Here is a 23,448-nt window from a genome sequence, read left to right on the forward strand (position 1 = left end):
ACACAAAAATATAATGTCAGATAGAATCAAGCGTACTTATCTACCTACCTACTTTGTTCAAATCAATGATAACACAAGGAATAAAAGCTTGACATTGAATATTGCGTGTTTACAGTACGCGTCAGAAAGTAATATACATCGAACTTTAGAATGACATTTCGGGTTTGTATGGCGTTATCTCTGGCACTCATACCTATAAGACGTTTTGTCAGCCTCAACGACAGAGACAATGCTCTACAAATCTGCTATCTCCTTCTAAAGGTCGATGTTCATTACTTTCTCCCGCGTACTGTAAATTATTAGCTTCAAAGATTTATTTTCGAAATCTTTACCGACAGGAAATCATGTCTTGTCCATCCAATTTTTAAAATACCTTTTTCCCGTGACTTCACTCGCCTAGTTTATTAATTACTAGCTGATGCCTGCGACTTTGTCCGCGTGGATTAAGATTTTTAAAAATCCCGTAGGAACTTGATTTTCCGGGATGAAAGGTAGCTTATGTCACTCCCCAGGTTTTTTTTTTTTTTTTTTTTTTTTTTTTATTTATTTGGATCACTAACAGCTAATCATATACATCAAATACAAATTTAACAATACAAAAGTTTTAAGATAATATGACGAGCTAATTAAAAGTAATCACCGCATGCGAATGTGTCAGGTAATTTTACTACTAAAAAAAAAGTTACTTAATTAAAAAATAATAATAATATAAATAATATAAATAAATAATAAACTAATAAACAAATGTAGGTAAGCAGTTCACATGGCATCAAGTAAATTACTATGGCAATTCACTTAATGCCATATGAACTGAATTCCGGAATTTAACCAGTGAGTCCGCGTGTATGTCTAGCACATTGAGCTTATTATAAAGTTGACTTATTCTAGGGATTGGCGAGTTAGCACCCATAACTGTTGAGCGTCGAGGAAAAGATAAAGAAGAATTTAAAGGTTTTCTAGGATATTTCGAAGGAACCCTTAATTTAAAGCTATTTGAAAGAGAAGAACAATCTATTTTGTTGTTGAAAATCTTAAATAAAAATATGAGATCGAGTTTTGTTCTACGAGTTTCTAAGGATTCCATATTAAAGAAATTTAGTCTGCTATTATAACTTCTTAGGTTTTTTACTTTTCCAGTTTTTTAGTTTTTCACTATACCCATGCAAAAAGTCACGTCGATCCATTGCTCCGTTGTGACGTGATTGAAAGACAGACCAACAAGCCAACCAACAAATATAATATGGGTGGTGATAATATGGGTAGTGATAATATGGGTAGTGATAATATGGGTAGTGATAATATGGGTAGTGATAATATGAGTAGTGATATTATGGGTAGTGATAATATGGGTAGTGATAATATGAGAAGTGATACTATGGGTAGTGATAATATGGGTAGTGATAATATGAGAAGTGATAATATGGGTAGTGATAATATGAGTAGTGATACTATGGGTAGTGATAATATGGGTAGTGATAATATGAGAAGTGATACTATGGGTAGTGATAATATGGGTAGTGATAATATGGGTAGTGATAATATGGGTAGTGATAATATGGGTAGTGATAATATGAGTAGTGATACTATGGGTAGTGATAATATGGGTAGTGATAATATGAGAAGTGATACTATGGGTAGTGATAATATGGGTAGTGATAATATGAGAAGTGATAATATGGGTAGTGATAATATGGGTAGTGATAATATGGGTAGTGATAATATGGGTAGTGATAATATGGGTAGTGATAATATGAGTAGTGATACTATGGGTAGTGATAATATGGGTAGTGATAATATGGGTAGTGATAATATTAGAAGTGATAATATGGGTAGTGATAATATTAGAAGTGATAATATGGGTAGTGATAATATTATCCTCAATAGCTCAACCGGTATAGGAGTGGACTGAAAACCGAAAGGTCGACGGTTCAAACCGCGCCCGTTGCACTATTGTCGTAGCTGCTCCTAGCACAAGCCTGACGCTTAATTGGAGAGGAAAGGGGAATATTTGTCATTTAACATGGCTAATATTCTTAATTTAAAAGAAAAGAAAAAAAAGAAAAAAATATGGGTAGTGATAATATGCGTAGTGATAATATGGGTAGTGATAATATGGGTAGTGATAATATGGGTAGTGATAGTATGGGTAGTGATAATATGGGTAGTGATAATATGGGTAGTGATAATATGGGTAGTGATAATATGGGTACTGATAATATGGGTAGTGATAATATTAGTACGATTTTTCTCGACCCTTTCTCTAAGTTCTTTTTCAGCTGACACAGAAACTATAAAACAGAAAAGTTGAAATGAACTTCCAGTACAATAAAGCGAAGAAGTAATTCATTCATTTCATTCAAATTGCAGCATCGTTACATAATTCGTCCGTTCATTCCGTCCGCGTCCCAGCAGTTCCAGCACGCAGGATTTGCATTTCGTTACTAAATTGCAGAATTTCTGCCGGAAATTGTCACTTTAATTCTTGTAAAGACGTTATTTTCTATAATTAACTGTAACTGGACAATTTCTGTACATAAATTAATTTTATTAACTAAATTATGCTCGCGACTTCGTCCGCGTGGACTACACAAATTTCAAACCCCTATTTCACCCCCTTAGGGGGTGACATAGGTGTTCAAACTTGCAGGATTTTAGAGTACTTTTTGGTCAAATTATAACCCGTTGTGAAAATGATTGTAATCGATTCTGTTACTGATTCTGAACAAACTACTTTCAGGTTTGACGTATACTAAAACTAACATATGTATAAGTTTTGTGAAAACCTGATAGTTTCGAAGGTGAAATTTTTAATTTTTTTATTCAGATACAAGTTAGCCATTGACTGCAATCTCACCTGGTGATAAGCATCATCAATTACCGCCAGGTGAGATTGGTGTCAAGGGCCAATTTGTATCTGAATAAATAAATAAAAAATATATTTATAGTAGTTTCAAGCTATTTTGGGTCAGAATATAGCTGTGAAAGGGATAAAATAAAAATAAAATTTGATTGCATTGTATACAGCTATACAGTATTTATTACAATTCAGTAAAAGTGTAGGTATGTTCACACTAGCGATTTTTTGTCCCGGAATTCACTACCTACCTACCGTCTTATAAGAACCGTTAAATCTAAAGAGTCTAGATCTCATTCTCTTAGTCGAGTCGTATATAATAATATGAAAGGATTCTGCTGCGCGATTGCGGTAGAATGACAGCTACAATGACACGATTGCAATCACCTGTGATTGATTGACGCTCGCTCACTATTGGCTACAATTCATGGTTGCAACAAGAATACATAAATTCAGCCAATCACAACAATTATTGCGATTGTAATAATGATTGATACAGGTTTTACGGAATCGACCAGCTGGAATCCCGCCGCTTTATTATTAAGCGTATTATTATATATATTACCATGTAATGGTAAAAGTTTTCTACTTTTACCATTACATGAATAATGGAAAGGGGTCACGATCTTCAATAATGAGAAATACCACAGTTCACTACACTTAGGGAACTTCTAACAAAGCGTCGAGGCTTCGATGTCACAGGCAAGCGTCAAATGTTAGTACATTTGACGTAGGAAGCCCTAAAGTGTTACTATTTTTATTTGATTTCACGTCACCACAGCCTAGCCTAATATTTGACATTTCGTCAATTCAGGAACAGACCCAGAGTTTCTTCTTCTTCTCTAGTTCTTCTTCTTCTCTAGTTCACTCTGGAAATACGACGCAGAGAGAGGCTCGTAGCTTTCACGCACGGGAGTCAACCAGACAAAATCGAGTTTGGTATCAGTAATCGAAAGGTCTCATTACTTAAGTAAATATGTTAGTTCTGAAAATTACTTTATTTTATTTGAATCTCATAGGAAGAGATATTTTTATATTATTTTAAAAGAATAAGTACTTAATGTTTTTTACGTTTATTATTTGTATTTTTTTTTAACAATTGTGCATTTGTATTTAGATTTATGTTCAAATGGGTTCAAATTGCCTGAAATAAACAACTATTCATTAATTTATTTATATTTATTTATAGAATTTAAAAAAATTAAATTGTTCCATAAAATAAGATACCTACTGAGACTTTTTACCGACCGAAATGTCGCAAGTGTGCTGGAATTGACTGAAAATTTTAACCGACTGTTTCTGTATTTTATAAATTATTCGTTTTATAGAGGGAGAATTTTCCATAAATGTATTTTTAGTAACTTTTGTGCGCTTATAAAGGAGTTTTCAAATTGGATTCATTATGCCATCGGAACAAGTTTATTCTTGTGTAACTTTGTTAAAGCGATCAATTCTACTGTAGCTGATTACCCAACATGTTTGACAAGCATATTTATGCTCTGTCTAGACACAGTTATCATATCGTCGATTCAGGATCCGAGAGTTCCCTCACTCTTTTATTTTGTTGCTAGAATTCGAGAGTCGAAACACAATAACGTCAAAGTAAAATGGACCTAAAGTGCCATGAATTAAAGTCAAAACTTCAACGCCACTGATTTTAATTTCGCAACGCTTCCGCTTGGAGCGCTGGCTGTAGATGTGTAGACAAACTTGAGCTTTAAAACAAGACAGTTAAGATCCAGTTTACTATGACGCGGAAGTGTCTCGACACTCGAATTCGTCTGGTGGGAGGCTTCGGCCGTGGCTAGTTACCACCCTACCGGCAAAGCCGTGCCGTCAAGCGATTTAGCGTTCCGGTACGATGCCGTGTAGAAACCAAAGGGGTATGGGTTTAATAAAAACTGCCATACCCCTTCCAGGTTAGCCCGCTATCATCTTAGACTGCATCATCACTTACCACCAGGTGAGATTGCAGTCAAGGGCTAACTTGTATCTGAATAAAAATAAAAAAATAAACTCTAGTTCACTCTGATGTAGAGCAATGAGGATAGTACAGTGCGACAAGGCTATCTTGGCGCGTGGCGAAAATCGGAAGTGTCCCCTTTGTTCTTATTTGAATATTCTAAGCCTTTGTTCTCCAACAGCGCCCCCCTGTCAATGTCATTGAAGTGCCAAGAGAGCCTTGTCGCACTGTAACTCAAAAATGTTTAGTTCTTCTCATTAAACATTCATTTTAATGAGAAAAGTTTATCATCTGCTCTTGAATGTTCACATTCAGCTCTAGTCGCGCTTAAGTCTTTGTTGTTAATGTTTCTCAGTTTAAATACAGTTATACGAGGAAGGCATTGTGAAAAACTCCTATAATTTATAACTTTCTGGTACTTACCTACTTATTCTATAGATATAACAAAATTTGTTACCCTGTTGTCTAAACTACTAATAAGGGTTCCGTTTTTCTTTTTGAGGTACGGAACCCTAAAAATGGCACCGAAACAGTTTTTTGACAATAACTTCTTTCAGACTCATTTCAAAACTCCCGGATAACTTTCCAGGTCCCTTTTTGAGCACCAAAAATAGCAGTAGGTACCTACTATTAAAAGTAACTCAAACCTTTAGGAGCAAAAAACATGATATTTCCAAACCTCATACAGAACCATCGCCATCTATAAAATAAAAAAATAAAATAAAAATCTTTTTATTCGAATAAACTTTTACAAGTACTTTCGAATAGTCGGATGCATCTACCACTGGTTCGGAACCAGCAAGAAACTCGGCGGTTGCTCTTTTCAAATATTTGATATAGGTACAAGATTATGCCATGTATAAAATAGTATTTGCAGTCTTGTGCGTCGCCGGAACGAGCTGCAGGTCAAATCCAAGCTCTTTATAAATAAAAAACCGGGCAAGTGCGAGTCAGGCTCGCGCAATGAGGGTTCCGTACTACAGTCGTATTTTTTCAACATTTTGCACGATAATTCAAAAACTATGATGCATAAAAATAAATAAAAATCTGTTTTAGAATGTACAGGTGAAGACCTTTCATATTATGTTACCCCACTTGATATAGGCACTCACTTCGAAAGTTGAAAATACTAATTATTAGTTCATGACCACAATTTAATTTTTTTTGTGTGATCTAACCTTAAATTCGCGGTTTTCAGATTTTTCCCCAAATTTCAGCTATAAGATCTACCTACCTGCCAAATTTCATGATTCTAGGTCAACGGGAAGTACCCTGTAGGTTTCTTGACAGACAGACAGACAGACAACAAAGTGATCCTATAAGAGTTCCGTTTTTCCTTTTGAGGTACGGAACCCTAAAAAGGACAAGCTGACATAAGGTCACATGTTATCGCAAACACACAAGGTCACATAATCCGTTTTCCAATTGGTATTAGAACTACAACATATAACGTCCAAAGTTTAAATGGCCCAAGTTAAAGTTTTTAACAAGACAACGTCCTTACTTCACTATACTTCTATAGTAGTAGGTAGTAGGATTGAGAAACTGCTAACAGCATTAGGTGGCGCTGAACGCTAGAGCCCGCTAAGCAGCATTGCGTCTGTCCGAATGAAATAAACCGACTTCTTTTGTTGTACGGAACTTATACGGACAGGGTGGTGCAAGTCATAAACTTACCTACGCTAAAAATACGTCGGACATACATAGATCTCTTGTGCCACACGCCACAATCTTGTGTAACCTGAATCCAGCGGCTCCCTGCGACTCGTTTGATACCTATCGTCTGTCCATCTAGTGGGGGGTCTTCTAACGCTACGACTTCCGGTACGAGGTCATTTTGAGGTCCCTAAGTAATAGGTGCCCATTGCCATTTCAGGTTTGTAACCCACTCAGTTACTTATGTTGGTTAGTCTGGTTCTCCTACTAATATTATTACATAGAGAAACTCCAAAGCATAGCTCTCTCCATCGCAGTAATACCTAGTGTATTGGATTGCAAACTGCTAACAGCAGTAGGTGGCGCTAAACGCTAGAGCCCGCTAAGCAGCATTGCGTCTGTCCGAATGAAATAAACCGACTTCTTTTGTTGTACGGAACTTATACGAACAGGGTGGTGCAAGTCATAAACTTACAACAACGACAATGAAAACCATTCAATACCATGATCATTAACCGATAGACGCCTATTGCTGGACATAGGTCTAGACTCTCTTGTAAATATTTACACACGCCACGGTCCTGCGCCGTCTGAATCTTTTTTTTTCAATTTATTTTATTTTTATTCAGATACAAGTTAGCCCTTGACTGCAATCTAAAATGTATCAGAGTATCACTTAATTTTCAACGATTTCCATATATTGTTTTCTTGCAGTATAAAAAGTTAAATCTATAACTTCGTTGGAAATTAAGTAGGAGACAAGATGAATGTGGTGCACTATTTTACATTTCAGATTCAGATAATCCAAAGACAATAACGTATGACCTTAGAACCCATCGCATTATCATCCCAAGAAACTCCCTACCACTACCCGATCAATAGAAAGTGATGCGTCTTAGAAATAAAAACTATGACGCAGAGAACGCAAAACAGTCTTTAAAACCGCTCTGTTTATGTTTTACACCATCAACAAACTATTGTAAAAGTTAGCCGTTCATAAGAGCGCGCTGACAATCTACCTGCTTCCCAGTTTCCGTATGCAACACAATAATGTGGGAACTAAGGATGTTTCCCTCTTTGATACGTCTTTACCAGTTTCAGAACAATTCTGTTGTACATTTTGTTTTATACTTACAGAGATTTTCATTTCTCATGAATAAATGCCACATTTCTATCATACATAATAATACTTACTGCAGATTTTTATAGATGTTTTTATTTTATACTAGACAATGCCCGCGACTTCACGACGACGACGTGGGCTTAAGTTTTTTAAAAACTCCGTGGATATGCTTTGATTTTCCAGTCTAAAAATTAGCGTATGTCAGTTTCCAAGTCTTTAACTGCAAAACACGGGTTTAAAGATTTGTATGTAAATTCTTAAGACCGCGTAACTTTGAAACTGAATATTTTGGCGGAAATCTGGAAAACCGCAGACATAGAATATATACGTGCCTCCAAAATTCTATTGAGAATAATTGATTGAAAATTTTAAACATGCGATTAGTTTAGGTATATAAACATCTAATTCCTGCTATATTCCGTCTATTACTTGTACCATGAAAATGTAGCAATCAAAGTTGTCCGTTGACTACATTGGTACGTGGTGTTAACAACAGGTGACTTAAGTACGTTTATCTTAAATCTTTTATTCGGTATCCATCGGCTGAGAAAAACGCTTGCTACTCCGCTTATGGCTTGTGCCATAAACGAGCAGTGGTCAAACTTGTCCATCGTTATTCAGCACTGACAAAGGGTAGTATTTTATTACTTTTATCTTTCATCCGGCATCGATTGTCTGGGGAAAACGCTTATCGCTCCGCTTATAACTTGTACCACAGACGTGTAGTGGTCAAAGTTGTCAGTCGGTACTTGCTGACAACGGGTCGCTTTATTACTTTTATCTTTTATCTTATATCTTTTATCTTATATCTTTTATCCGGTATCGATCTGGGGGGAAATCGCTTGTGGTTACATATAAAACGAATTGGAAATCTGTACAAATTACAGAGAAAAAGGCGTTTTTGCGGTCCATACCACAAATGTAGTGCAGACTGAACGACTGCATTCTTTAAAGTTATCTTGAAAATATTAAAGGAAAAGATGACTGTCTGACTGACTGACTGATCTATCAACGTACAGCTCAAACTACTGGATGGATCGGGCTGAAATTTGGCATGCAGATAGCTATTATGACGCTATCCATCCGCTAAGAAAGGATTTTTTTAAAATTTAACCCCTAAGGGGGTGAAATAGGGGTTTTAAATTTGTGTAGTCCACGCGGACGAAGTCGTGGGCATAAGCTAGTTTTAAATTAAATTATGGTTTTCGCACATTCACCATCATCAAAGTCAAAGTCAAAGTCAAATGATTTATTCAAAATAGGTAATAAATTACTCTTATTGATTGTCTGGTATAGTGTTAGATTTGTAAGATAATATAGTGGTGATAATTATAACGCAAACTTAAAACTAAAGCTACGAGGGTTCCAAACGCGCCCAGGTCTGAGAAGAGCCCACAACAAACTCAGCCGGGTATTCTTTTTATTATCACCACTTTACAAATTTATTGAAACTTATTAGAACTATCACAAAGTCGTTAAGCAACTCATTCCCAAGCTTGCTTATCATTTAAATAATCCTTTACATTGTAATAGGATTTTTCAATTAGTTTACGTTTTATGAAAACTTTGAACTTGTTGAGAGACATCTCCAATATGTCTTCTGGAAGCTTATTATAGAAACGTATGGAATTACGAGCAAATGAATTGCTAACTTTACTGAGCCTAGAGGCGGGACTTACAAGTTTATTTTTATTTCTAGTATTTATATTATGACAGTCACTTTTTTTTTTAAATTTATTTATGTTTTTATGTACGTATAGTAAATTTTCAAAAATATATTGATTATGCACTGTCATAATTTTAACTTCCCTAAATTTAGTTCTCAGCGACTCTCGTGGCCCCATACTGTATATGGCTCGAACAGCCCTTTTCTGCAGCACAAAAATAGAATTAATATCAGCAGCATTACCCCATAATAATATACCATATGACATAATGCTGTGAAAGTAACTAAAATATACTAGTCTCGCAGTTTCTATGTCTGTCAACTGGCGAATCTTTTTTACCGCATATGCGGCAGAACTAAGTCTGTTCGATAAGTTATTTATATGAGAGCCCCATTGAAGTTTTGCATCTAACGTTATTCCAAGAAAAATAGCGGTATCCACTAAATCTAATTCCTCATTATTAAGTTGCACAGTGGTTTTCACCTGCTTAACATTTGGTAAAGTGAATTTAATACACTTTGTCTTTTTCCCGTTGAGAAGCAGGTTATTAGCTTCGAACCACTGTACTAACTTGGTGAGAGAATTGTTTACTTCATCAAAAGTTGTTAAGTATCGATTGATTTTAAATAAAAGTGATGTATCATCAGCAAACAAGACTATCCCGTAATTGTCCTTAGCGAGGTAAGGAAGGTCATTGATGTAAATAAGGAACAGAAAAGGTCCTAAGATGGAACCTTGTGGCACCCCCATTTTTACAACGGATCCGGGAGATCGCTTTCCATTCACGTCTACCCTTTGTATTCTATCATTTAGGTAAGAACTCATCAATTCCAATGCTGCACCCCTAATTCCATAATGGTGCAATTTCGCGACCAATGTTTCATGATCAACGCAGTCGAAAGCCTTGGATAAATCACATAAAACGCCAAGCGCATCACGTGATTCCTCCCAGGCTTCAAATATATTTAGTATTAACTCAACACCAGCATCGGTTGTTGAGCGACCCCGTGTAAAACCAAACTGTTTGGTGTGAAATAAATCATTAATGTTGAAAAAATTAAGCAGTTGAGTTAAAATTATTTTTTCAAAGATTTTACTAAAAGTGGGTAGTACAGATATCGGTCTGAAGTTAGTGGGGTCACTAGTACTACCTGATTTAAATAATGGAATTATTTTACTATGTTTCATTAAGTCTGGAAACTCACCACAGTCAACACAATTATTGAATATTAATGCTAACTCGGGTGCAACAATATCAATTAATGATTTCACAACGTTAACGGAAATGCCCCACAGATCATTTGTTTTCTTATTATTAATTAATTTAAAAGCTTTGATAACGTCAGAGCAACTAACGTGACTGAATTCAAACATTTTATTACATTCAGGCACGTTATCCTCCAATAGTGAGAGAGCGGCGGCTGCTGAAGAGTTCAATGATTTTGTAGTAGAAACAGGAATATCTGTAAAGAAGGTCTCGAAAACGGTTGCAACCTCGGGGTCTACATCATCATGATCAACCCATTACCGGCCCAATACTGAGGACGGGTCTCCCCTCAGAATGAGAAGAGTTCAGAGTCCGGAATTAATTCCACAATGCACGCACTTCTATGTAATTCTATAATTCACAGATTTTGTGGGGGGGAAAAAACGCGGAAATTTACCATGGTGCGCGTTAGCTCTTCATCATCATCATGTTCAACCCATCACCGGCTCACTACAGAGCACGGGTCTCCTCTCAGCGTGAGAAGGGGTTTGGTCATAGTCTACCACGCTTTCCACTAGACTTCACACACCTTTGAGAACATTATGGAGAACTCTCAGGCATGCAGGTTTCCTCACGTTGTTTTCCTTCACCGTTAAAGCAAGTGATATTAATTTAATTAAAACGCACAAAACTTCGAAAAGGTAGAGGTGCGTGCTCGGGATCGAACCCCCGACCTCCGATTAGAAGGCGGACGTCCTAAACACTAGGCTATCACAGCTTGCGTTAGCTCTTATTCGAATCGATTACAGCATTTTTCCGAATCAAAGTTTAGTAAAACTAATGATGTAGAGAAAAACTACAGTGTTCATATTTATGTTTGAAACGTTCTGCAAATAGTTAGTTGTCATATAGAACATTTGTCATCAAACCCGGTCAAGAGCGAGTTATCTTCAAACCCAAGGGGTTCCGTCTTCATTCGTAGTTTATTTTCAAAATAGGATCCGCCCCGGTTCAGTTAGGTGGAATTTCTGAAAATCCTGCCTTAGACCTGTGCGACCTCTTAAGTAGAGAGTCTGTAAAATCTAAACATTTTATACCTAACTAGCTTTTATACTCGCGACTTCGTCCGCGTGGACTACACATATTTCAAATCCCTATTTCACCCCCTCAGGGGCTGAATTTTCAAAACCCTTTCTAAGTGGATGTCTACGTAATAAAAGCTATCTGTATGCCAAATTTCAGCCCGATCGGTCCAGTAGTTTTAGCTGTGCGTTAATAGATCAGTCAGTCAGTCGGTCAGTTAACTTTTCCTTTTATATAGTTAGATAGAAAACTTGAGCAGATGTTGATATGCCAGTCGGTAAATTTTTCCTTTCCTATTCTTTTAATTTTACTTTGTGATCATCATCATCAACCGATAGACGTCCACTGCTGGACGACATAGGACTCTTGTAGGGACTTTCACCCGCCACGGTCCTGCGCCGCCTGAATCCAGCGGCTCCCTGCGACTGGTCTGATGTCGTCCGTCCACCTAGTGGGGGTCTTCCAACACAGCGTCTACCGGTGCGAGGTCGCCATTCCAGCACCTTGGGACCCCAACATCTATCGGTTTTACGAACTATGTGCCCAACCCGTTGAGCTATGGCGGTTACTCTATAGTTCTCCAACGGATCTCCTCGTTTCTGATTAGATCACGTAGAGAAACTCCGCACATAGCTCTCTCCATCGCCCGCTGAGTGACTCTGAGTTTTCTTATGAGGCCAACAGTTAGCGATATTTAATGTGATAGTGATATATAATTGTGTCAAAGTTCAAACGCACATCCAAAAACGAGCCCCAGATCCTTAACCCCGGGTCTCAAAGTATGCGGGACCCTAATAAATACAGGCGAATGTCAAGCGCGAGATAGATTACCGCGAAAACTTACAAAGTGCGTCCCGAGTTCCTGACGTAATCCATTTTTCATGAGCCCAATGTCGGTACAAGTTTCAGCGCTGTTCAAATGTCGTTAGCACGTCGTGTCGTATCTAACAATCGACGACACGACTCCACTTCACTATCAGTACCCTTATTATAAATGTGAAAGTGTGTTGGTTTGTTGGTTTGTTGGTTTATTGGTTTGATGATTTGTTGGTTTGTTGGTTTGTTGGTTTGTCCTTCATACGTCGTCGCAACGGTGCAACGGACTGAGGTGATTTTTGCATGGGTATCAATATGGGTATAGATAAAGACCTGGAGAGTGATATAGGCTACTTTTTATCCCGGAAAATCAAAGAGATCCCACGGGATTTTTAAAAAACTTAATTCCACGCGGATGAAGTCGCGACGAAGACGAAGATACAAACAAAAGTTTAGTCCTGACAATCAATTTTTTAGGCTTTGTACTTTTTATTTATTTATATACTAGCTGACGCCCGCGACCTCGTCGAGGTTTTTAAAAATCTCATGGGAACTCTTTGATTTTCCGGGATAAAAAGTAGCCTTTGTCACTCTCCAGGTCTTTATAATATCTATACCCATTCAAAAATCACGCCAATCCGTTGCACCGTTGCGACGTGATTGAAGGACAAACCAACAAACAAACACACTTTCGCATTTATAATAAGGGTAGGCAGGTACTGATTCTGACACAAATTAGCCCTTGACTGCAGTATCACCTGGTGGTAAGTGATGATGCAATCTAAGATGGGAGCGGGCTAACCTGGAAGGAGTATGGCAGTTTCTATTAAATCTTTGTTTCTACACGGCGTCGTACCGGAACGTTAAATTGCTTGGCGGCACGGCTTTGCCGGTAGGATAGTAACTGACCACGGCCGATGCCTCCCACCAGACCAGACCAGAAATTTAGAAATTATAAAATTCCAAACCCCTGCCGTCAAGGGCTAACTTGTATCTGAATAAAATAAATAAAGGTGAAGGAAAACATCATGAGAAAACCAGCATACTTGAGAGTTCTCGATAATGTACTCAAAGGTGTGAGTCTGCTAAGCCGCACTTAGCGTGATGGACTATGGCCAAACCTTTCTCATTCTGAGAGGAAACCCGTGCTCCGGAGTGAGCTAGCAATGGGTTGATGATGATGATAAACGTCATGTCTGTGTTATAATTTTTTTAAAGAATATTAGCCAAGTTAATTGCTGACTAATATTCCCCTTTCCCCTCCGACTAAGCGTAAAGCTTGTGCAAGGAGTAGGTACGATAATAGTGCAACGGGTGGGATTTGAACCGGCGACCTTTCGTTTTTCAGTCCGCTCCTTTAACTGTTGAGCAATCGAGGCTTAAACTACTGAGTTTTTTACCTATCATTGCAACAAGCCTTTTCTTTCTGGTTCATGAAAATCAATTTCAGTATTTTCCCCCTTCGACATTTCCCCCAACATCACGTGTGATATGATTTACAAGAGTACGAGAGAAGTTACAGCGTCCCCCATGCTGAAACTTTGTTGATGAATTTTACTTTTATTTCTCGTTGATATAAGAAAAACATGAAATAGGTACCGGCACAATTTTTTAGATTTTTCCTGTGTGCATTTATATGAATTCGATTCGTATTCGTGAAAATATGATCCCTCAAAAAATAAGTTCAGAATATAAAATCATTACCCTTACCTATTATAAATGCGAAAGTGTGTTTGTTTTTTGGTTTATTGGTGTGTTGGTTTGTCCTTCAATCAATTCGCAACGGAGCAACGGATTGACGTGATTTTTGGCATGCGTATAGTGTAAGACCTGGATAGTGACATAGGCTACTTTTTATCCCGGAAAATCAAAGAGTTCAGAAAAGTCGCGGGCATCTGCTAATCTGCTAATCCATACTAATATTATAAATACGACAGTGTGTCTGTCTGTGTCTGCTAGCTTTTCACGGCCCATCCGTTTAACCGATTTCGATGAAATTTGGTAGGTACAAAGATAGCTTGCATCCCGGGGAAGGACATAGGCTACTTTTGATCCCGGAAAATCTTGAGTTTTTTAAAAACCTAATTCCACGCGGACAAAGTCGCGGGTATCAGCTAGTATTTTATAGATTATTCAAACTTAAACATTTTTTCAAATATACGCAGGTCTCTACATATCTCCGTTTTGTACATCTACAATTTATTTACGTTTATATTTATATGTACCTAACCAAAAGTTCGCGAATTTGGCTCATGAAAAATGTATAAAGTCTCGAGTCACAAGTCTGAGCCACTTTGTAAGTTGCAACAATTCATCTTGCTTGCCGTCTCTCTTGTTCCACGTGACGTAGTACATACCTACGTCAGAGTGAACTAGAGTGAGAAAACACTCAGTTTTGATCCTTAATCGACAACTGTCAAAATGTTTGGCTACGGGTGACGTGAATCAATAAAACCTAGTCGTTGCCTAGCCTAGCCTAGCTAGTGTAGCCTAGCGTCAAATCTCTACATAGTATAAAATAAAGTCGCTTCTCGCTGAACTACGCAACGAATTTTAATGCGGTTTTCACCAATAGATAGAGTGATTCAAGAGGAAGGTTTATAGGTATAGTTTAATATTGATTTATGTTATTTTGTTGAAATATGACGATATTTGCACAAATATCGGAAAAAATCTCGAGTCTCGTATCAGACTCCTCGCACTGACACATTAGTATCTATAATTATACATTGCACCCATGCGAAGCCGGGGCAGGTAGCGACCTGCCCCGAGTGTAGAATAGAATTAAATATCTACTTATATTGTTTTTAGAATAGAATATATTTTTATTCAAGTAACCTTTTACAAGTGCTTTTGAATCGTCAACTAGTTTAATTTACCACTGGTTTGGAATGCCGTTCCTAATGAGAAGAACCAGCAAGAAATTCGGCGGTTGCTCTTTTCAAGTGATCAGTAGGTCAGGTAGGTATTTGACGCCTGCCAGTGTCGGTGAAGCCTTGATGTTTTGTTACAAGTTTCCTGTCGCGAACTGTGCCAATAGCCAGAAACACACTGAAAACTCTGTTTTTAAGGTTCCGTACCTCAAACCAAAAAACGGAACCCTTATAGGCACACTTTGTTGTATGTCTGTCTGTCAAGAAACCTACAGGGTACTTCCCGTTGACCTAGAATAATGAAATTTGGCAGTTAGATAGGTCTTATAGCAGACATTCGAGGAAAAATCTGAAAACCGTGAATTTATGGTTCGAACCCGGGACCTTCCACTAATAAGATCACTTACCACTGCGCCAGGGAGGTACATATGTATAGGGTTCACAGGCAGCGGTAATCCTGGCTCGTTTACTCGCTAAGTACTTAAGCTTATATATTTTTCTAATTAGCCACATTATAGTAGGCACATTTTAGCTCTTTTAACCACATGCCCTCTTTTCCCTCAGTCGTATGATAATAAAGCCCTCCCCTCTCAGCAATCTCTCCGGTACATTAATTTCCGGCCATTATCATTAGCTTTAATAAAAGTTTGGCCATCTTTTGTTCTTTATGCCAAGTGCTTTTGACGAAGTGGCCAGTAGTTTTTTAATTATGTATTCTTTCTTATTTCTTTCCGTAGAACTTGCATTCCGAGACGGTACAGTCACGGTCTCATAGACGTAGCATAAACACACACACAATAATATATCAACTCTTTATTCAGTAGTTTAGTTACTAGTTTTCTATCATTATAATTTAGGTATTGTTTAATAGTGACACGTCTGTTACTTAGCTAACTGCTTCTTTAACACTTTTTAGTGTTCCGTACCTCAAAAGGAAAAACGGAACCCTTAAGGTTCGTACGCACCTGAGCGGCGCGGCGCGGCGCTTCAGTGAGCTTCACGTCGCGGCACAGAGCTTCAAAATATCATTTCTATCATTTTGTATGGCGCATATCGCACTAGAGCGGCGCGGCGCGGCGCTTCACCGCGCGTTGCCGCGCGGCACGGCTGGAGAGAATATTTTGAAGCGCACCGAAGCGACGCGCAGTGCAGTGACGCTAGTGCGACATACCCAGCGGCGCGGCGCGGCGCTTCAGTATGCGTACGTCGCTCGAATAAGATACACGCGCATCTTGTTAGGTATTTAAAGTACAGGCAAGAATCGGCAAGATAGACCTCAAAATAAATAACGTAGGTTTAATTTTTGACACATGACGTGTTCCTCATGCTCTTAGAAGTATATCCTCAAAGGTCCCAACCCCTAGGATGTCGGCTTCCCCCCTTCCCAGTGTCTAAATGTATAAAAATGTCTCTCCGAGCGTTATGAGAAAACATCAATGGTAAAAATAATCCTGATTAAATAACTATAATATATTATGTACATATTATACCTACCTACTTCATCTAGGTAGAATTAATAGTTTCGGAAATATGCCTACCTATTGTTGTACTTGTGTTTATATTATACTAGCTTATGCCCGCGACGTCGTCCGCGTGGACTACACAAATCTCGAACCCCTATTTTACCCCCTTAGGGGTTGAATTTTCATAAATCCCTTTTTAGCGGATGTCTACGTCATATTAGCTAGTTAGCTAGCCAGCATGCCAAATTTCAGCCCGATCCGTCAAGTAGTTTGAGCTGTGCGTTGATAGATCAGTCAGTCAGTCACCTTTTTCTTTTATATAGGTATTTAGATATAATATGTACCTGTGTTTACCTGCCTATTTTATATCTATTGCACATAAAACAAAGACATTTTGCGAAAATGCTTTTTCTAATGTAATTTCCACAGAACCTAAGGGACTAGCTGATGCCCGCAACTTCGTTCGCGTAGATGTAGGTTTTTTAAAAATCCCGTGGAAACTTTTTGATTTTCGGGATAAAACTAGCCTATGTGTAGGTACACATAGGCTACTTTTATCCTACAGGGTATAATCTATCTCAGGTATATAGGTACTAGTAGGTAATTCCCGGAAATGTGCTCACCTATAGAAAAATCTAAATCCACGCGGACGAAGTCGCAGGCATCATCTAGTTGCATTTTTTTTAAGATTTTTAATCCCGTGTGAACTCTTTGATTTTCCGGGATAAAAAGTTGCCTACCTCTGTCAATTCCCGGAATGCAAGCTACCTCTGGTCCAAACTTCATATAAATGGGCCTTTAACAATCCTGTGGAAATTCTTTCATTTTCCAGGATAAAAAGTAGCCTGTCCTTCCCCGGGATGTAATTCAACTTTGTACCAAATTTCATCCTGTTGAGCCGTGAAAAGCTAGTAGATAGACAGACAAATACACTTTTGCGTTGATAATAATATAAGTATGGATATGCATAAATATTTTTTTATAATTTCCATAAAAACTATCATCATCATCATCATCATCAACCGATAGATATGTCCACTGCTGGACATAGGTTTCTTGTAGGATTATATTACCGACCTGTGTGGTATACCTATTGTTTCTAATGTAATTTCCACAAAAACTATTAGGCAATAGCATAAAGAATTTTGTCTTCGACATTCTGAAGTAAATGTGAAATGGTACAGAGTCATTAAGAAGGCGAGGAAACAAAATGTGATATCCTTCTTGATAGCGTGACTTTGGTATGTCAGCAATCCATTTCTTCTTCTTTTTTAGGGTTCCGTACCTCAAAAGGAAAAACGGAACTCTTATAGGATCACTGTCTGTCTGTCTGTCCGTCTGTCTGTGAGTGAGTGAACTATACCAAGTGGGGTATCATATGAAAGGTCTTCACCTGTACATTCTAAAACAGATTTTTATTTATTTTTATGCATCATAGTTTTTGAATTATCGAAATCATACGACTGTAGTACGGAACCCTCATTGCGCGAGCCTGACTCGCACTTGGCCGGTTTTTTCTCTTCGATAATTCGTTCTTCTTCTGCACAACAAAGAAATAATAATCAAATCCTCTTCACTGTCGCTCATCTTGCGACGTTGTTGCTCGTACGCGAACGGGTGTAAAAGTGACGCGCAAGTGACGCGAGGTGCCGCGTACTGAAGTTGTAGTGCGGTAGGCACCGTCGAGCGGCCTGAGGTGAAGCGTTCTGCAGTCGGACTGAAGCGCCGCGCCGCGCCGCTCAGGTGCGTACGAACCTTTATAGGATCGCTTTGTTGTCTGTCTGTCTGTCTGTCAAGAAACCTACAGGGTACTTCCCGTTGACCTAGAATCATGAAATTTGGCAGATAGGTAGATCTTATAGCTGACATTTGGGGAAAAATCTGAAAACCGTGAATTTAGGGTTAGATCACACAAAAAAAATTAAATTGTGGTCATGAACTAATAATTAGTATTTTCAACTTTGGAAGTGAGTGACTATATCAAGTGGGGTATCATATGAGAGGTCTTCACCTGTACATTCTAAAACAGATTTTTATTTATTTTTATGCATCATAGTTTTTGAATTATCTTGCAAAATGTCGAAAAAATACGACTGTAGTACGGAACCCTCATTGCGCGAGCCTGACTCGCACTTGGCCGGTTTTTTTTAGAGTGACTAGTTTTTATAATTCATGGCTTGTATTACCTACTTAGTTATTATTGTCAGGCTAATAAATAAAATAAATAAAAAATAAGTCGTAAAAGGATCGTCACCGTTGACGGTATAAACTCGAGCCGTCCTGTATTTTTTGTATGAAACTCCTTACTATATACGGCTCGTCGTCCCTGCGCTTATACCTACAGTAGCCGGCAAGAAATATTTTAGGTACATCGACCTTTAGAATGAGATTTCGGCTTTGTATAGCGTTGTCTCGCTCACTTATACTTATGTGACGTTTTGTCGGTCTCAACGACAGAGACAACGCTCTACGAAACCACTATCTCTTTCTAAAGATCGATGTTACAATATTTCTTGCCGCCTACTGTAAATCTTCCCATATCCGAGCACGTCGTCTCTTCGTCTCTAATTTTTTTGAAAAAAAAAAAATTATATGGCAGGGCAGTCTTATTTTAAATATTCTCAAAGTTTTAAATTATTTGAGTTATATGTACTTGTGTTTTTTCTAAGGCAACACAATAATATATTTAGAAAGATTTGAGCAAAAAAGAGAAAATTAATTCTTATAGAATTACTTTGTCGTCTTTTTTATGATATAGGTAAGACCGTAAAGTTATTATTTTATGTGATATTTTACGAGGCATTTATCGGTTCTGCGACGTTTTTACAGTTTTATGACGGTTATTGTAAGGCAAGCAATTTTGTTGAGCAATTTTATATCTATCTTCGAAGAAAAATATAGATTCAGAATTTAGTTGTCTCTCATTTATTTATTTCTCTCATTTTTATCATATTTAAAAAAAATTACAAACAATAAAATATCAGAAACAACAGAAAATAAAATGACAGAAAAATATATATATAAGAAAATAGAACAACATAAATAAAATAAAATAAACAACAGAAATATAAAGTATACGTAACAGAAACAACAAACGATAGAATAACAGAAAACTGCCTAAAAGTGTGCTTTTGAGTCCAAAATTCGTGAATTTTTCGATCAAAACAGTAGGTACAATTTCAGTAAAATTTCAACAGCTTTCATTCAGTTTTTCCTCTTGTAGAATTTAACTTCATGTAGATACTACTTACACCATTTTAAAAACCGTAAAACGCTGGGGTCCGAGGTTGTTAGAATGGCGGCCTCGTACCGGAAAGCGCAGCATTGTCTCCAAAACAGTCGCAGGGAACCGCTGGATTCAGGCGGCGCAAGACCGTGGCGTATAATAGTACCTACAAGAGACCTATGTCCAGCAGTGGACGTCTTCCGGTTGATAATAAAAACAAATATTGGCATCGTTCTACGCGCTTTTGGACAATAATGCTTTTAATGGAATCTGTTCAATGACGGGTGTATAACTTTGATTCGGGAGCTACTGAAGTATTAGCCTCAATAGCTCAACCGGAAAAGGAGTGGACTGAAAACCGAAAGGTCGACGGTTCAAACCCCGCCCGTTGCACTATTGTCGTACCTACTCCTAGCACAAGCCTGACGCTTAGTTGGAGAGGAAAGGGGAATATTAGTCATTTAACATAGCTAATATTCTTTTATAATAAAAAATAATAAAAAAATAAAAAAAAGATGATAATGACGATGGCATCATTTTATTCGCCAGCCTCTCAATAATTACCCGACCCGACTAAAAATGGGTTTTTGAAATTCCAAACGAAGCCGAGGCTACTTCCTAAAGTTAGAGATGTCAAAACTTATTTCACTCGAAGTCCTGAAAGAAATACGGAGATATCGGAAAATAAATTTTCGGGATAAATTTTTCCGGAAATAAGTTATAGGATTACGTACGTTCAGTAACGCGGGTCGTTATTTACGTCATATTTTACGTAGAAGCCTCTTACGTTTCTTATCATTTCACTTTTTCTCGTATTTTTCTGTATTTTTCGCATGTTTTCGAAATCTAATAGCGAAAATTCTAACGTTTTTCCTAATCTTAGAATACCTACGTATCTTTTTCTTTTGAAGGATTTATTACCGACAAATAGCGCTAATCCTGTTGTATATATATACAATCTTTGAATTTTAATAACAACAAGTCTAAAATAATATTTTGCTATCCCTTTCACAATGCTTCGTGCGGAAAAGGAGAGCACTAGATTTATAGCCTGCCGAAATTTATTTAAGCTTTTGTTTCCTACAGAATTAGCTCAATTTAAACCACCAGGACCGACAGCTTAACGTGCTAGCAAATCCAAAAAATAATCAGTCACCCATCAATTTACGGACTTAAATCAAAGGTACTTAACCACTGACCTCTATAAGTACGCTAGACCTGCGATTGCCAACTTGTCTTCGAAGCAATTCGCAATTTTTGTCGTCATTACAGCACTGATAGTAGCAGTGAGCATTATGTGAGCTACTCGGAGGACTTAGACTGCATCATCACTTACCACCAGGTGAGATCGCAGTCAACTTACTTGTAATGGAATTCAAAAAAAATCTTGTTGCTAGGTACCAGGGAGATAGGACCCATAAAGATATCGTATTCAATTCCAAACTTGTCAAAGATAAAAAATATTAACAAGTACCTTTACATCGTTTGATATGAGCACATTTTTACACCGAAGTTACAAATTTGCCCGCCCGGGAAAAAGGAGCGAATATCATTTTCATACGCTTATCAGAACGGGGTTTTAGAGTTCCGTATTTCACAAGAAAAAGGTACCTATAACCTATTTAAGGTTTCCACTGAAAAGTGAAAACCAGCTTGCCGCATGATGCTGCTTTTTTGTTGTTTCGGATTGACCATGCTGCGCAGGCGATACTGGCCGCTACAGCGTCACCGTCACTTACAATTCACAAAATTTAAGCAATTCGAGGCACGGAACTCTCGGTGCGCGAGTCCGATTCGCACTTGGCTGTTTTTTTATCTTTCATATCGGAAAATATTAGGGATAGCATATTTTTCGTGGAACCTGTAATATGCATGGTTAGATTACCAGACTTCTACGTACGTATACGAAATTTAAATAATTCGACAAATCTATAGAAGTTGATATCAAATTCACAAAGTAAAAGATTCGGGTTGTAATCTTCTCTATATATGAAAATAAATCGCTGAATGTGTTGCTTGCAAATCTCGAGAACAGCTGAGCCGATTCCGCTAATTCTTTTTTCATAATATTTCTTGAAGTACGGGGATGGTTCTTACAGAGAGAAAAATTTAAAAAAATCCTGAAAATGAATCGAGAGTTAGGCGGTACGAAGTTCGTTGGGGCAGCTAGTTATAAATACAAACGAACAGACAAAAACTGCCCAAGTGCGAGTCAGATTCGCGCACTGAGGGTTCAGTACCTACTACAATCGTATTTTATCGACATTTTGCATGATAAATCAAAAACTATTATTCCTAAAAATAAATAAAAATCTGTTTTAGAATGTACAAGAAAAGCCCTTTCATATGATACCCTAGTCGGTATAGTAATCTTACTTTGAAAGTTGAAACATTTGTTCATGGACACATTTTAATTTTTTGTGATGTAACCACAAATTCACTATTTTTAGATTGTCCTCCTCATGTCTGCTATAAGACCTACCTTCGTCAACGGGAAGTAACATATAGGTTTCTTGACAGACAGACAGACAGACAGATAGACAACAAAGTGATAAGGGTTCCGTTTTTCCTTTTGAGGTACGGAAGCCTAAAAATTGACTTCTGAAAATCATAATTATAAATATTATAATACGAATTCTTTCAAAGTCGGTTAGAAAGAGATAATCTTTTCATTACCACAAATAGTTCTAGAAAAATGAGTTTTATACCAGAAGGACACTGCTGTCTAAGCACTTGTTTTATTTCAACACATTGTATTTAAAACTTTATTTGTTAGTTAATAAAGTTTAATTTCCATTACCATATGTCTTGGATATGTATTGATTTCATAAATTATTGTTATGGAAAATTGAACTTTATGTTTTAAACAATAAGGCGGTTATTCGTGATAGTGATAGCTAGTGTAAGCGTTGCGTGCAATATATCACGCTTTAGTGATAAGGAGATGAACACACAGATTAATTTGAGTTACTGTTCCCTCAATTTTAAGCTTTTCCCGGAAAAAGTGGGCTGAAAATTATGGAAATGGCATAGTTTGTACAAGAAACCATAAGTTTATAATCCGCTAAAACAGACAAATCTGAATGGTGCAATCCGTATAAAAGGAAAAGCTGACTTCCGAAAGGTCGCCAGATCAAATCCTTACCGTTGCACTATTGTCGTACCCACTCCCGCACAAGCTTTTCGCTAAGTTGTAGGGGAAAGGGGAATACTAGTCAACTAACATGGCTAATATTCTTTAAAAAAAAAAAGTTCCTCCCAGTGTTGGGGACAATACGCAGAGAAACTTTCAGCTTTTATAAAATAACGAAGGTCTGCCATGCGCTGGCTCTCTCTCTATATCGCTTGCTTGGTGGCTTGTTTTGTTCAGTGGTGTTTAGTCACTTTTTGTACCGGAAAATCAAAGAGTTTTCACGAGACATAAATCCACGCGGACGAAGATGCGGACATCGTTTAGTGAAATTATAATGGAATGGACTAACTCTCAGCAATGAGTAGGTCCTACCTACTACTAGGT

General features: G+C 37.6%; 1 protein-coding gene across 1 annotated transcript; it reads left to right on the forward strand.

The window, feature by feature from the left end:
* Positions 1–1,240: 1,240 nt before the first annotated feature.
* On the forward strand, positions 1,241–2,308 carry LOC138404107 (uncharacterized PPE family protein PPE16-like). Its single transcript, XM_069507333.1, has 2 exons — positions 1,241–1,679; positions 2,277–2,308. Exons 1-2 carry the CDS (start codon positions 1,241–1,243, stop codon positions 2,306–2,308), a joined length of 471 nt encoding a protein of 156 aa, XP_069363434.1.
* Positions 2,309–23,448: the final 21,140 nt, after the last annotated feature.

This window comes from Maniola hyperantus, chromosome 25 (genome assembly GCF_902806685.2).
Source record: "Maniola hyperantus chromosome 25, iAphHyp1.2, whole genome shotgun sequence".
Taxonomy (NCBI): Eukaryota; Metazoa; Arthropoda; class Insecta; order Lepidoptera; family Nymphalidae; genus Maniola; species Maniola hyperantus.

What these genes read in the sequence shown, in the direction of transcription:
- LOC138404107 (XM_069507333.1), top strand. Translation starts at nt 1,241, where the DNA reads ATGGGTGGTGATAATATGGGTAGTGATAATATGGGTAGTGATAATATG. An exon ending in TATGAGAAGTGATAATATGG is followed by an intron (nt 1,680 to 2,276) that starts GTAGTGATAATA and finishes GTTCTTTTTCAG; the next exon opens with CTGACACAGAAACTATAAAA.